Below are 15,316 nucleotides of genomic sequence, written 5' to 3' on the forward strand. Positions count from 1 at the left end.
ACATAGAACAGGAATACATTTTAACGTGTATACGCAACATACTGTAGCTAGTAGAAGCAGGCTCCATTAAGCCATTAAAACCGTGTCATTCAAAAATAGCAGATGCACAAGCTCACAACGCGTCACTTTGTGCCTTTTTTTTTTTTAATCTTGAAAGTGTGAGAACTACTGATTTAGGCCTCAGGTCTTAATGGGCTGAACAGCAGGGGGCAGTGTTACCACTGATTCTAGTCTCGACTACCTGTAATCTTTTCACAGCTGGCCAATAACATTTGAAAACTTAAAGGAAAAGTTTCCACTGCTACTTTGCAGTGTGGTTAATCACACACTGCTACTGGCTTCCACATACATTTAGTTTATAGAAGCTTATGGTAGACATCTGGAGTGCCACCGTGGATACGACCATAACTTCTGCATTAATGGCGTCACATTTTGTGTTCATTGCTGTGCGCAGTTTGTTGATTATGGTTCATTCCAGACTGTATTGCATGCAGCCCAATCAACAGCAGCTATATCCTTTGTAATGTCATATTTAGGTCACCTGATCAACCTGTTTTACAGTATCTAATAAAGCCCTATTTTACACTTTGTTGTATACCTTTATTTTACATGTTATTTGACATTTACTGTAAGTATGTACTGCACAGTGGTGGAAAGTAACTAATTACATTTACTCAAGTACTGTACTTAAGTACAATTCTGAGGTATTTGTACTTTACTGGAGTATTTCCAATTTCCAATACTTTTACTTCACTACATCTCAGAGGCAAATATTGTACTTTTACTCTACTACAATTATTTGAAAACTTTAGTTACTAGTTACTTTGCAGATATAAAATATGATATTATGAAACATACGTTACCACTGTAGCCCTATTTTATACCTAGGCTATTTGAAAATAGCCGATCTACAAGCTCACAACGCGTCGCAGCGCGACGCGTTGTGAGCTTGTAGATCTGCTATTTTCAAATATTTTAGTACTTTTACTTTTGGTACTTTAAGTACATTTTGATACCAATACTTTTGTACTTTTACTCAAGTCAATTTTGAATTCCGGACTTTCACTTGTAACAGAGTACTTCTAAATTGCAATATTGATACTTTTACTTAAGTAAAACATTTGAGTACTTTTTCCACCACTGGTACTGCATGTATGTATGTATGTATGTATGTATGTATGTATGTATGTATGTATGTATGTATGTATGTATGTATGTATGTATATTTTAGTGACTTTACAGTGTCCTGTATAAAATGAATAAAAATAAATTTATAATAAATAAATAACCTTTTTGGAACGTTTTTGGAAAGATTGTTTTTTTTTATATTTAGCAAATTCCCGCCCATAATGACATGCCCAAATTAGGCATGACAGGTTTGAAAGTGGTTAGTTGCAAGTTGAAGACGGTAAGATATCATGTTCTGGTGTTCATTGGGTCAAATATATCAGGAAACTAAGATGTAATCGGAGCCATTGGACACGGTGAGCAGGCCGTGGCGTGGTGCGGTATAACCCACCCAGCCCCACGCTGCTGTTCTCCAGCAGGTAGCTGAGGTGGTCGAACATGGCCTTCTGGTTCTGTCTGCTGATGCGGCAGAAGTAGCAGAGGAAACGGCAGCAGCTGGCCACCATCTTGGGGAAGGCGATTTCCTGCAGAGACACAACAAAAAAGACTGTGACGTTTAACCCATTAAGACCTGAGAAGATTCTAGAAATGTCTTCTAAATCCTAAAAAAAAATTGAAAAAAAAACCAAATTTTTTTTTCCCTCGATTTTTCAAAAATAGCAGATCTACAAGTTCATAGCGCGGCACTCGGTGCCGCGCTATGAGCTTGTATATCTGCTATTTTTGAATAGCCTAAAGACATCTAAAGTGACACAGATGCGTTCCAGGTATCAATGGGTTAACCACTTAAAGGGCCATATGGTTGACCGGAGAGTCCCTCAGGGCTCTCTATCTATACGAGTGTCTTTTCTTTTCTCCGTTATTGCGGGGGAAGACTTTCGCTGAAAATGGCCGATCGGCAAGCTCACAGCGCGTCCTGGCGCAGCGCGTCGTGAGCTTGACGATCTGCTATGTTCTGCGAAAGGAGAAGCGAATAAAGCTTTCCTCTGGTTTCTCTGATTTCTATCCGTACACAGGGAATGCACACGGTGTGCGACTTCTGAGAAATAATGACACAGTGTAGCTGATTGTTTTAAGTTTGATTAACCCATTAAGACCGGGAACGCATGTCATTTTAAGATTTATTTGGCTATTCAAAAATAGCGGATCTACAAGCTCATGGCGCGGCACCGAGTGCCGCGCCATGAGCTTGTAGATCTGCTATTTTTGAAAAATTGTGAAAATGTGTGCAAATCTTTTAATATATATATATTTTTTCAAAGCGAACATTTGTAACTCAAATCTTTGCTTCTGGGGGGGTCCCTGGAACAACAGATGGGGGTCCGAGGCCAAATACATATCATTTTGGGGGTCCTTGATATGAGAAAAATTGAGAACCACTATATAGCAACGTACGTTTTTTTCAAAAAACTGTCAGGATTTAGAAGACATTTGTAGAATCCTCAGAAGCAAAGATTTGAGTTAAAAATGTTCGCTTTAAAAATATATATATTCAAAGATTTGCACAAATTGTTCACGATTTTTCAAAAATGGCAAATCTGCAAGCGCTATGAGCTTGTATATCTGCTATTTTTGAATAGCCAAAGAAAATCTTAAAATTACACAGATGTGTTCCCGGTCTTAATGGGTTAAACAGAAGCAAATTATGTCCCAAAACAGAGAAACATCTAAACCACAAGACAAGCCATAGACAAGAGGACTATAGGGTTTGCTAGATTTTCTAGTTACAGTAAAAGCAGTCAGCAATTGAGATGGTGCCGTTTTATTATGGGGTCCACAGTGACAGTGGTTCAGGAATCAGGAAGTACAGTAAAGCATCCCTCTGGGGAACAGAAGGGTCCCAGTTCGATACCGCATCCCCCAGGCATTGCGTCGAAGTTTCCTTGAGCAAGACTCGTCTGTCATTGAATAAATCTCTAAACGGGGCTGGCCCTCTCCTACATCGATGATGAGGAACAGCATTATCCTCCCCATAAGATCTGGCCCCTCCCCTATAGCTGAACCCATAACATCCAAGACTGTTCACTAACATTTAATCCCCCTGATATGGTTGTTTTTAACAATGGTATATTTATCTAAAATGTTTTATTGATTATATATTTGTGGCTCTGAAATGTATGTCTTGTGTTACGGTTACTATAACATGATCGGTACGGCTCTTTGGTCAACGAGTTGTTTTTAAAACGTGCTTTATAAATACATTTGATTTGATTTGAATTGACGCCATGAACCTCTAAATCCTCCCAACGAGCAGATCGGTTCCTTGCATGGCAACCTTCCGCCGTCAGTGTGTGCATTATACACATTAACTGCAGTCTGTTCAGCCTAATGACTGTTTCACTTTCTCCTGGCGTGTTGCTATAAATTCCCCATCAATGTCGCCTTTCCTAATTAATGTCTGAAAAGGCCTGATGGCTCCACACAGACAACACGCCTCCACCAGCACCCACTGCCCTCTCCTACCTATGACGCTGTCAGCCCAAGGAGAAAACAGCTTGCTTTTCCAGCATCAATGGGTGAAAGCTACTAAAATCACATAACCAACGATGATATACTGTCTAGTCTAGATATATTCATATACTGTTTGTGAATTAATTGAAGTCTCCATGGGGTGACTAATCGATAGAATTTTTTTTTTGGGGGGTGAACTATCCCTTTAAGTACAGACTACTTGAGTAAATGTACTTAGTTACTTTCCACCACTGCAGGTAAGGCAACGTTAGGTCTGCTGAAAAGAGTGTTGCAGCCTGCACACTGCCGTCTCAAATAAGAAAAAATAAAAACTCTAAGGAGCGAATTAGCAATGGAAAACAGTCGGTATCTCCTTCCTCCGCGCTTGAAAGGACTATCTGCACCAGCCAATTTGCAACAGAGAGAGAGATAGTAAAAGGAGAGTCGGGTCCACCAAGGTCTCTTCCTCATGAGCGGCAGATGTGCTACTTTCAAGTGATAATATAAGTAATATTTTGCTACAGTACGCCGCAACGAGCTGAGCCACTGCCAATTTTAAGTTCACGCACGCACAATGTTACCAGCGTTGCCATGTCTGCTTATTATAAGCGACCTTGGGCTTGTTTTTCTGTAAAGTTGCTTGTAAATATCGGTAGTTGCGGGTTGTGTATTTTTGGGGCTTGTTTCTAAAGAGTAGTTGCTAATTTGGGCTCGTTTCCTAGTGTTGTTTAAAACAGTGGTTCTCAAACATTTTCATGTCAAGGAAATCCCCCAAATCAACATGTTTTTGGCCGCGGACACCCATTTCAAAAATATTTTGTGACAGGGGCCCCCACATAAGATTTGTGTTGTTAAAAATGTTACAAAAACATTCCACCATTTTTAGTCAAGATTGTTTTGAAAATAGCAGATCTACAAGCTCACAACGTGACGCGTTGCGAGCTTGTAGATCGGCTATTTTCAAATAGTAAAGTATATAGGTTTAAAGTGGTTAAACTGATGGTCGCTTCTTTTGGGCTTGTTTTCGTAGATCTGGTTTCTCTCTTGCAAAATCTGGCAACGCTGACCGTTACAGATGAGCGAGCACGGGAGCGCACATGGCAGCAGAGCTTAACCCCTTGAATCCGGGAACGCATGTCTGTCATTCTTTGGCTATTCAAAAATAGCAGATCTACAAATCTTTGCTTCTGGGGGGTCCTTGGAACAACATATTTTGAGACATTTTTTTTGTACATTTGTAGAATCCCCAGAAGCAAAGATTTGAGTTATACATGTAATTTATTTATATAAAAAATAAATATTCAAAGATTTGCACCAAAAACATTTTTAGCAGATCTACAAGCTCATAGCGCGGCACTCGGTGCCGCGCTATGAGCTTGTATATCTGCTATTTTTGAATAGCCAAAGAAATCAAAAAATGACAAAAAATGTGTTCCCGGATTGAATGGGTTAACTGTATCGTTGATCATGGGCGCCTGGCAGCAGCCGTTTGAAGCTCTTTTCTTTCACAGCAAAACGGAAGCAGTGAAAACAAAATGGAAATGGAAATACCTGTGACTTGTCACCGCCCAGCACGTTGACCATGACCTCCATGACAGTCTCGTGCATGCCCAGCACCCTCATCAGGTTGGGGTGTTGGTAGAACACCTTGTTGTTCATGATGTCCCTGGACGGGAACACAAGACACATGACACACATATCAGAGTATGAATACAATACTAGAACCACAATGGAAACAAGCCCTCAGGGCTTTTTTTTGTGTTATCCTTCTAGCGTTATTGTACAACTGAACCTCTTGCAAACTGTTAATAAAGTAATCAATCAATCAATCAATCAATCAAAGAGATTCACATTCATATCAACATCCATATTTTGTGGCAGTGTTTTTTTTTGGGCCCTAATTGTGTTGCTGTTGGGGCATAGACCTCTTATCTCCAGAATTTTAACTTTTTGTGTTTTGTCGTGAATTAATGCATACTACAAGCGTGTCAGCGTCACAGAAAAGTATTATTTGCTGTTTTTGAATTTGAATACTGAGTAGTAACCGTTTAGGGCATATGAGGTTTCCATCCGACAGAGACAATTTATTTTATGACTATGACTGTCTATATATTTTTGTTTTGTTTGGAGTTACATTTGTGTCTTTATTAACCAAACAAAAGAAAAACATTTGAGAGAGAAAAAATATAAACAGAGCAAAGAATAGTTTTGAAAGAAAACGAATTAAAACAGCAAGCAAAAAATAATAATTTGTAAGCAAAGGAAATTATATAAACAGAACAAAAAATATTTTTAATTAAAACAAATTAAAAACGCAATCAAAAAAATATATTTGCAAGCAAAAAAATATAAGATTTGAAAGAAAAAAATAAATAATTGAGAACAAAACTTTTAAAATTCAAGAGTAAAAAAATAAGGAAAAACGGTTTAAACTACATAAAACAAAATACTTAGTAAAATGTTTGGGTAATAAAATGTGTTGTGCTAAATAAAATGTTTTTAATGTTTTTTTTCCTCATTTGCGAATGAAAGTTGTTTTTTCTGATTGCAAAATGCCTTCTCTCTCAAAACCTATGTCTTTGGTCTCAATTTTTTTTTTCTCTCTCTTGGATTTGTTTGTGTGAGGGGTTAAAGTTCAGAAGGCGGGTCCTACGCTGATAGATGTAAGACACCTCTCTCCATTGGTCACTTGGAGTCTGAGTGACAGCTCCCCCTTCCTTATGTAGCTTGTTGAATGCAGGGATGGAGGTGTGTTACGGCCAGCATGGTTTTTTGATTATTATTATTATTAGCAGTTTGCAAAAAAAACTAAAAAACATGAAAGTATAATGCAAGGTCAGCTAAGAGTATTTAAAACCTAAGAAAGATGACTTGTTTCCATTGGGGTCCTTTGTACTCAATTCATAGAGACATTTAATGACAGACAGATACACTACTATGCAAAACATCATAAAAACAAAAACAAAAAAAATATGTACAGTAAACAGTTTGAGTAAACAGATTGATGGAATACTTTATTAACAGTAGGATACAGAGGTGCAATTGTACAATGATTGTTATAAGGATAACACAAAAAGGCTTGTTTCCATTGTGGTCCTCTGGGACTGAGGTCAGAGCTCCATTCCAGCTCTGGACGCTACACTATTCGTTACAATATTGAGCATTTTAGGCTATTAGCAATTCAGATGATTCCCTAATGTTAGGTTTCTGTTCTACTTACAGTTTGTGATCTGTATTTAAAATTGTTGTATTGTTGTTACTGTTATAGTAGGCCAGTGGTTCCCAAACTTGGGATCGGGACCCTCAGAGGGGGTCCCCAGATTAGCTTAATGGGCAACATTGTTTTCTCTCTCAACAGTAAACAAACCAACCTATACAGTATAAGTGTATACAGGGTAACACATTTCTAAAGTGACAATTGAATGACTTTTAAGACCTTTTTAAGGCATTGTGCGCTTGTAGTTCGGCTATTTTCACAATATTTATCTGTGGAACCGAGTCAAACTAAATCTAATGCCTGGGTCAGGGTGGGTGGTCCCCACTTCAAGTATGATTATTTTGGGGGGTCCCCAGTTCAAATATGATTATTTTAGGGATTCACAGCCTCGGAACCCTTTGAAATTATAAAATAAAGCTACATTATTTATATTCGTTATTCTAATTAAGGCAAGGCTGAAGTGACTGGCCTATTGGCCAGGCCCATTCCAGATAGACTGCTTTGGAAACGTTTCGTCTGATAGTGTGCTTCAGGCTGTGAATCCCTAAAATAATCATATTTGAACTGGGGACCCCCCAAAATAATCATACTTGAAGTGGGGACCACCCACCCTGACCCAGGCATTAGATTTAGTTTGACTCGGTTCCACAGATAAATATTGTGAAAATAGCCGAACTACAAGCGCACAATGCCTTAAAAAGGTCTTAAAAGTCATTAAATTGTCACTTTAGAAATGTGTTACCCTGTATACACTTATACTGTATAGGTTGGTTTGTTTACTGTTGAGAGAGAAAACAATGTTGCCCATTAAGCTAATCTGGGGACCCCCTCTGAGGGTCCCGATCCCAAGTTTGGGAACCACTGGCCTACTATAACAGCAATACAACAATTTTAAATACAGATCACAAACTGTAAGTAGAACAGAAACCTAACATTAGGGAATCATCTGAATTGCTAATAGCCTAAAATGCTCAATATTGTAACGAATAGTGTAGCGTCCAGAGCTGGAATGGAGCTCTGACCTCAGTCCCAGAGGACCACAATGGAAACGAGCCTTTTTGTGTTATCCTTATAACAATCATTGTACAATTGTACCTCTGTATCCTACTGTTAATAAAGTATTCCATCAATCTGTTTACTGTACATAATTTTTTTGTTTTTGTTTTTTATGATGTTTTGCATAGTAGTGTATATCTGTCTGTCATTAAATGTCTCTATGAATTGAGTACAAAGGACCCCAATGGAAACAAGTCATCTTTCTTGGGTTTTAAATACTCTTAGCTGACCTTGCATTATACTTTCATGTTTTTTAGTTTTTTTTTGCAAACTGCTAATAATTCAATCAATCAAAAAACCATGCTGGCCGTAACACACCTCCATCCCTGCATTCAACAAGCTACATAAGGAAGGGGGAGCTGTCACTCAGATTCCAAGTGACCAATGGAGAGGTGTCTTACATCTATCAGCGTAGGACCCGCTTTCTGAACTTTAACCCCTCACACAAACAAATCCAAGAGAGAGAAAAAAGAATCGAGACCAAAGACATAGGTTTTGAGAGAGAAGGCATTTTGCAATCAGAAAAAACTACTTTCATTCGCAAATGAGGAAAAAAAACATTAAAAACATTTTATTTCCCAAACATTTTACTAAGTATTTTGTTTTATGTAGTTTAAACAGTTTTTCCTTATTTCTTTACTCTTGAATTTTAAAAGTTTTGTTCTCAATAATTTTTTCTTTTCTTTCAAATCTTATATTTTTTTGCTTGCAAATATATTTTTTTGATTGCGTTTTTAATTTGTTTTAATTAAAAATATTTTTTTGTTCTGTTTATATAATTTCCTTTGCTTACAAATTATTATTTTTCGCTTGCTGTTTTAATTTGTTTTCATTCAAAACTATTCTTTGCTCTGTTTATATTTTTTCTCTCTCAAATGTTTTTCTTTTGTTTGGTTAATAAAGACACAAATGTAACTCCATAGTTTTGCTTTTGAATTTCACCTTCAGGAATAATCCCACCAGAGATTCAGAACCTCTTTTACAAGGGAGTCCTGGCCAAGACAGCAGCATAAAACGTTTCACAGATTAAATAAACATAGAACAGAAACATTAAAGTCCATATAAAAATAAACTTAAAAGCAACTTAAGTAATAGTAAAAGTACAGGACCAAGTGATCTAGAGTGCATTCAGTGGTCAGACTGTCCGCACCAAGATGAGGATGCAAAAGGGAAGACATGGCCTTTATGAATAAGATGCATTTGACTTGACATGTGATTTTATAATTCATTACTTTGGCAGGTTTTGATAATAAAACCCTAAAGAACAGGGGAACTGTTGCGCCTTTCTTTGTCCTTTGTGGAAGGTTGACTGCAGGTGCGGTGGTCTCAAAAACATAAAGGTAAACTGACAGAAGGAGACTCGCTCACTGCATAGAGGTTCAGGAAAACTCCTTAGACAAGACTTAATTGCAAAAGTAGCTATAAGCTCAAAACTCGTTTCGAGCTTTGTAGCTCTGCTACTTTTGATACTTAATTCTCCGTTAATTTACAGAACAAAACACAAGAAGTCAAATTATAGAGCTAAGAGGTTTCTGCCTGACGGCGACGATTAGCATTTTTTCATTTGGTCACTTTTGGGCCGGTCGGTCCGGTCAACATACACCAACCATTAACCTATTAAGACCTGGAACGCAACCGTGTAATTTTTTGATTTGAGTTGTGACTATTTTACACTTTGGCTATTCAAAAATAGCAGATATACAAGCTCATAGCGCGGCACCGAGTGCCGCGCTACGAGCTTGTAGATCTGCTATTTTTGAAAAAATCGTGAAAACGTGTGCAAATCTTTGAATATATATATTGTTTTAAAGCGAACATTTTTAACTCAAATCTTTGTTTCTGGGGGTCCCTGGAACTAAATATTTTGAGATGGGGGTCGGCGGCCAAATACATTCAATCTCGGGGTCCTTTTGAGCACCACTGATATAGAAACATACGTTTTTCAGAAAACTGTTGGAAGTTTAGAAGACATTTTGTAGAATCGGCTTCAGGTCTTAACGGGTTAAAGCCATTTACTTACCCCAGGCCGTCGATCATGAGCTTCTCCTCCTCCTTGCCCATGCGGACGGACAGCAGGGAGCGGATCTGTCCCAGCGAGGCCAGCAGCTGGATGGTGTCCTGGACGGAGGTGGCGCTGATGGTGTAGCTCTTCCTCATGGCCCGCAGCAGCTCGCCGATGCTGTCGTACTGCCTCCGCAGCAGGCTGAACATCTTCCGGACCAGCTCCGGGTCCTGGATGTGGCACTCCTGGGCCCAGCTCACCATGGTCTGCGAGATCAGCTCCTTCAGGTTGGCTATACGGAACGACAACGACACATGATGCAATGAGGAGAGTTAACCCATTAAGACCCGCGAGGCCGATTCTACAAATGCCTTCTAAATCCTAACGGTTTACTGAAAAACCCCATGGTGCTATCAGGGTTGCCAGATCTGCATATTATAATTTCCCCGCAAGATTTTATTTGAAAATAGCCGATCTACAAGCTCACAACGCGTTTGCGTTGCGACGCGTTGTGAGCTTGTAGATCTGCTATTTTCAAATAGCTGATGTATATGTTAAAGTGCTCATGTGGCCCATAGTCGCTTCTTCTGGGCTGGTTTTCCTAGACCTGGTTGCTTGTTTCTCTCACATTATCTGGCAACACTGCGTGCTATACAATTATAAACCTCTTATCTCCATATTTTAACTTTTTGTGTTTTTTTCCCCATAAATGAATGCCTTACTTTCAATAAATACTACAGCGTCAGCGTCACACAAAAAGCATCAAAAGTAGCAGATCCACAAGCTCGAAACGCGGCGCAAGACGCCATGTTTTGAGCTTGTAGATATATATATATATATATATTTGTTAATGGCAACGAATTGGCGCGAACTTTTTCAAATCGATTAGTCTGATTAACCATTTAAGAACTATTTGAATACTTTGTCGTACAATTGTGTCACGCTAAAATAGCGGAAACATGCAATCTACAAGTTCACACAACACGTCGCACATTTTTGACACATTGAAAAAAAATTCGCCTATGCCCAAAGTATTTCCCCCAAAAGCTATTCAACTTGACTTTTTTTAATCACCAATGAAATCGATTAGTTTGATTAACTGTTGCACCCCTACAATTTACACTATGTTGAACGACCATGTCTGCTGCTGAAAAATATGGAGAAAAATTAAAAAGATAAAACAGCCTGAGGCCACAGAGCTGGAGAGGATGTCTGGAAGAAAAGGAAGCAGAATGAAGGGCCAGGAGGAGGCACGCCTGTACAGTATGGAACGGGAGGATCACGTAATTGCAATGTCACAGATTTGATTACCACTACTGGTGGAGACCATGCATTGCAAATCAGTTCATATTCGTTCAATATTTTATACTTCGGCTATTTACTATGAAAGATTTAGGAAAACCTTAGGCCAACGGTGTGTGTGTGTGTGTGTGTGTGTGTGTGTGTGTGTGTGTGTGTGTGTGTGTGTGTGTGTGTGTGTGTGTGTGTGTGTGTGTGAGAGTGACAAATAAAAGAGAAGGCATTACCACACCAAGGTGACGTTTGGAGCCTGGTAGCTGCTCCTCAGATCAGGAGCTGAAACATCACCCTGGTGGTAAGCTAAATAAAAAAATATACCTTTGGAGCTGGACCCAGTGTGCGGACCATGTTCTCTTTTGTCTCTGCCCAGCACCTGGCCTTTTGACTTCGTTGGGCAGAAACCTCCTACAGTATATATATATACATATTGTAACTTTTTGTGTTTTGTTTTCGTAAATTAATGCCCTACACTACGACGTCAGACAAAAACATCAAAAAGTAGCAGATCTACAAGCTCGAAACGCGGCGCGAAGCGACGCGTTTTGAGCTTGTAGATCTGCTACTTTTGATGCTTTTGATTTTGAATCCTGAAATGTAACAGCTTTGGACATATGAGGTTTCCACCCGACAGAGACGATATGTGTGATCTATGTACTTGTTGAGTGACAAACAAACCCTCCTTGATTGTGATCATGGCTCTATATCGATACCTTCTCTACAGCGACTCAGGTGAAATGTGCTGCGAAATGCAGGTGGCAGTCTCCCACTGTAAAATGTCTCTTTAACACTGAGGAACTTTGTGATGTAAGGTGTACACACTGCTAAGCTGTTGTACATGGTGGTAATAGTAATTACCGGCCCAAAGGTCATTTATTTTAGTATAGGCTAATGACTCATGGAAAGGAGCCAGTCCCCCTCCACATTATACAGCTGCATTATACCTACCGTAACATTACCCAACATCAGCGTTGTTCAGTCCTACCATATAGCTGTACAGTAGTAGGCCAGTCAATAAAGGTCAATCTATCTATCTCTGGTCGGTGGCAGGGATCAAACCAAAACACTTTCAGTCACTAGATGGCAGTGGTGGAAAGTAACTAAGTACATGTACTCAAGTACTGTACTTAAGTAAAAAATGTAAGTACTTTACTGGAGTATTTCCATTTTTCTATACTTTTACTTCTACTCCGCTACATCTCAGAGGCAAATATTGTACTTTTACGCCACTAGAAGTATTTGAACACTTGAGTTACTAGTTACTTTGTGGATTTTGATTATTATTACAAAACATACTTTGACCACTTCAGCCCTAAACTGCCGATCTACAAGCTCACAACGCGTTGTAAGCTTGTATTTTCAAAATATTTTTAATGCATTTTAGACATAATGATAACTTGTGAAACTGGACATTCTGCATAATGAAAACTTAAACTTTTGGTACTTAGAGTATATTTTGATGCCAATACTTTTGTACTTTTACTCAAGTTAATTTTGATTACCGGACTTTTACTTGTAACAGAGTGTTTCTATATTGCAGTATTGATACTTTTACTTAAGTAAAACAATTATGAGTACTTTTTTCCACCACTGCTAGATGGCCTCCAAACATCAAAGCCACACCACCGCCCCCCCTATAATCTATAGTGTCTCTTTGAAATCTGCCCCATCTTTAGTGGGGGCCATTGAAGTTCAGGAGATGAATCCATGCTTTTCTCCATCTACCAAGGTCAACAAATAGCAATCCTCTCCAACTACTGTACACACACACACACACACACACACACACACACACTAGTGCTGCACGATTCTTGCTCAAATGTGAATCACGATTTTCCTCCATAAGAATTGAGATCACGATTCTCACACGATTCTCACACAATTCTCTTGTAAATATAAAAATATCAAGCAAAAAAAAAAAAATATATTGAAAAAAAAATCGTCATAATTTAAAATCGAGATCGCATAGGTGTCTGAATCGAGATCACGATCTTTTTTCGATTAATCGTGCAGCACTAACACACACACACACACACACACACACACACACACACACACACGCACACACACGTACACACGCACACACGCACACCTCTACTTGATTGAGGGTTCCCTTTTTTTACTCGCTTGCTGAAAGCTGCGGGTCTAAGAAGAGGCAGACCTACTACTCATCATTCGACAGATTACAGATTTGCATTCGACAGATTCATTTGCATTCGACAGATTTGCGTCATTGGCTGTCGTTTAAGCCAATGGGATACTTTCCCATACTCTGAACGGGCGGCCTCGTCCTCCCAAGCTATGGGACTATGGATTCCTCCGAGCGCTAGCTGAATTTGGCTAATAGTTAGCTTGTATGATGTTACTAACTAACTGTTTTTAGCCAAGCGCGCTAATGTCCGCTCCCCATTAGTTATCGACGCAAGTCGCGTTATTACTCTCGTAATTTTCATGTATTGTACATCCCAAAATAAAATTTATTAACCATGTTATGGTGCTGTAATGACTTTATATTTTCTCAACATAATACTGTCTTTTACACGGGGCTTGGAAAAGAGGATCGCTTTCGCATTTTCTTCTTGGTTGGTCTAAACAATGACACGGTTGCCAGATTTTGAGAGCAAAATAAGCAACCAGGTCAATGAAAACAAGCCCAAAGATTTAAGTGACTATTAGGCTACATGAGCACTTTCAACCTATATGCATCGGCTATTTGAAAATAGACGATTTGGAAATAGCCGATCTACAAGCTCACAACAAAATAATAACAAATAAAAAGCAACTACCTATATTTACAAGCAACTTTACATAAAACGAGGTCGCTTATAATTAGTATACATGGCAACACTAGTACGTGAGGTGTGTGCGTGTGCGTGTGTGTGAGCGTGTGCGTGTGCGTGTGTGTTGAGGAATGCAGAACAGGCGGCGAAACAAGCGTTTTTTTCACATTTACACATTTACACTAGCATGTGTGTCACCTACATAGTCAATCTATATACCATTTTAAAGGTACGGGCCTTGTGATTAAAATGATGCAAACCATTCCAAGATTGATGATGATTTTAGCATCAAAATTGACGCTAAAATCAGCGTAACACAAAACATGTTTCATTAATATAGCAGATCTACAAGCTCACAATGCGTCGCCGCCTTGTGTGCTTGTAGATCTGCTATTTTAGATTTTTTTATTGAATACTTTAATTAGAAAAGACATTAATGAAACCAAATGGACCCATTTGGGTATTTTGTTCATGTAAGCCAGTAGTGAAAAGGGCAAACTTGCATGAAATTAAAAGACAAGTTGTGAGCTTCACTTTTATAAAGGCTAAATAATAATAATAACTTTAGTGTCAACTGTATTCTTGACTGATTATGCAGGAAAGTACTCCAGTTAATTGTGATGGAGATACAAATAGATCTTTCAAATAGGCCAATTTGCAGGTGATCAGGTGCAGATTAATGTAACATTGTACCTCTGTTACTTACTGTATGTTTGCAAATGCTTGAGCACTATAGATTTTTTCTAAATTTGCACAGTCAAGATTTTTGTCTGGTGGATCATGTTCAGTGGTCGTGGTGTGAATACTTTCAAACATTTTAGTAGTTTTACTTTTGGTACTTTAATTACATTTTGATACCAATACCTTTGTACTTTTACTCAAGTCAATTTTGAATTCAGGACTTTTACATTGCAGTATTGATACTTTTACTTAAGTAAAACATTAGAGTACTTTTCCCACCACTGTTGATGTTTTTAACATGACTGCCCTGTTTAAAAATGAATGAATAAACGCTATAACCAAGGTTACTGTAGCAAAAATTTTCATGTAAGGTATGACGCTAAAATCAGCTGAATTTGATCAGAAAAAAGCAGATCTACAAGCTCACAACGCATCGCCGCCTTGTGCGCTTGTAGATCTGCTATTTTTTATTATGACGTTTTATTGAATACTTTATTTACAAAAGACATTAATGAAACCAAATGGACCCATTTGGGTTTTTCTTTCATGTAAGCCAGTAGTGAAAAGGGCAAACTTGCAGTTATGCATTACAACTCAAGCCCTGTTTCAAACAGTGAAATCAAAAGACAAGTTGTGAGCTTCACTTTTATAAAGGTTAGGGTTACATTGCAGTATTTATACTTTTACTTAAGTAAAACATTACAG

General features: G+C 38.5%; 1 protein-coding gene across 1 annotated transcript in view; it reads right to left on the reverse strand.

The window, feature by feature from the left end:
- The window catches only part of LOC308074684 (ryanodine receptor 3), a gene marked incomplete at its 5' end in the record, with an annotated part of 322,999 nt that overhangs the window by 105,486 nt on the left and 202,197 nt on the right, over positions 1-15,316 (reverse strand). The window contains 3 exon segments of the mRNA XM_080414190.1: positions 1,520-1,649; positions 5,131-5,245; positions 9,873-10,146. Of these exon segments, the coding sequence (XP_080270316.1) occupies positions 1,520-1,649; positions 5,131-5,245; positions 9,873-10,146 (519 nt within the window).

The sequence above is a fragment of the Gymnoscopelus braueri genome, assembly GCF_963280865.1.
Source record: "Gymnoscopelus braueri genome assembly, chromosome: 19".
Taxonomy (NCBI): Eukaryota; Metazoa; Chordata; class Actinopteri; order Myctophiformes; family Myctophidae; genus Gymnoscopelus; species Gymnoscopelus braueri.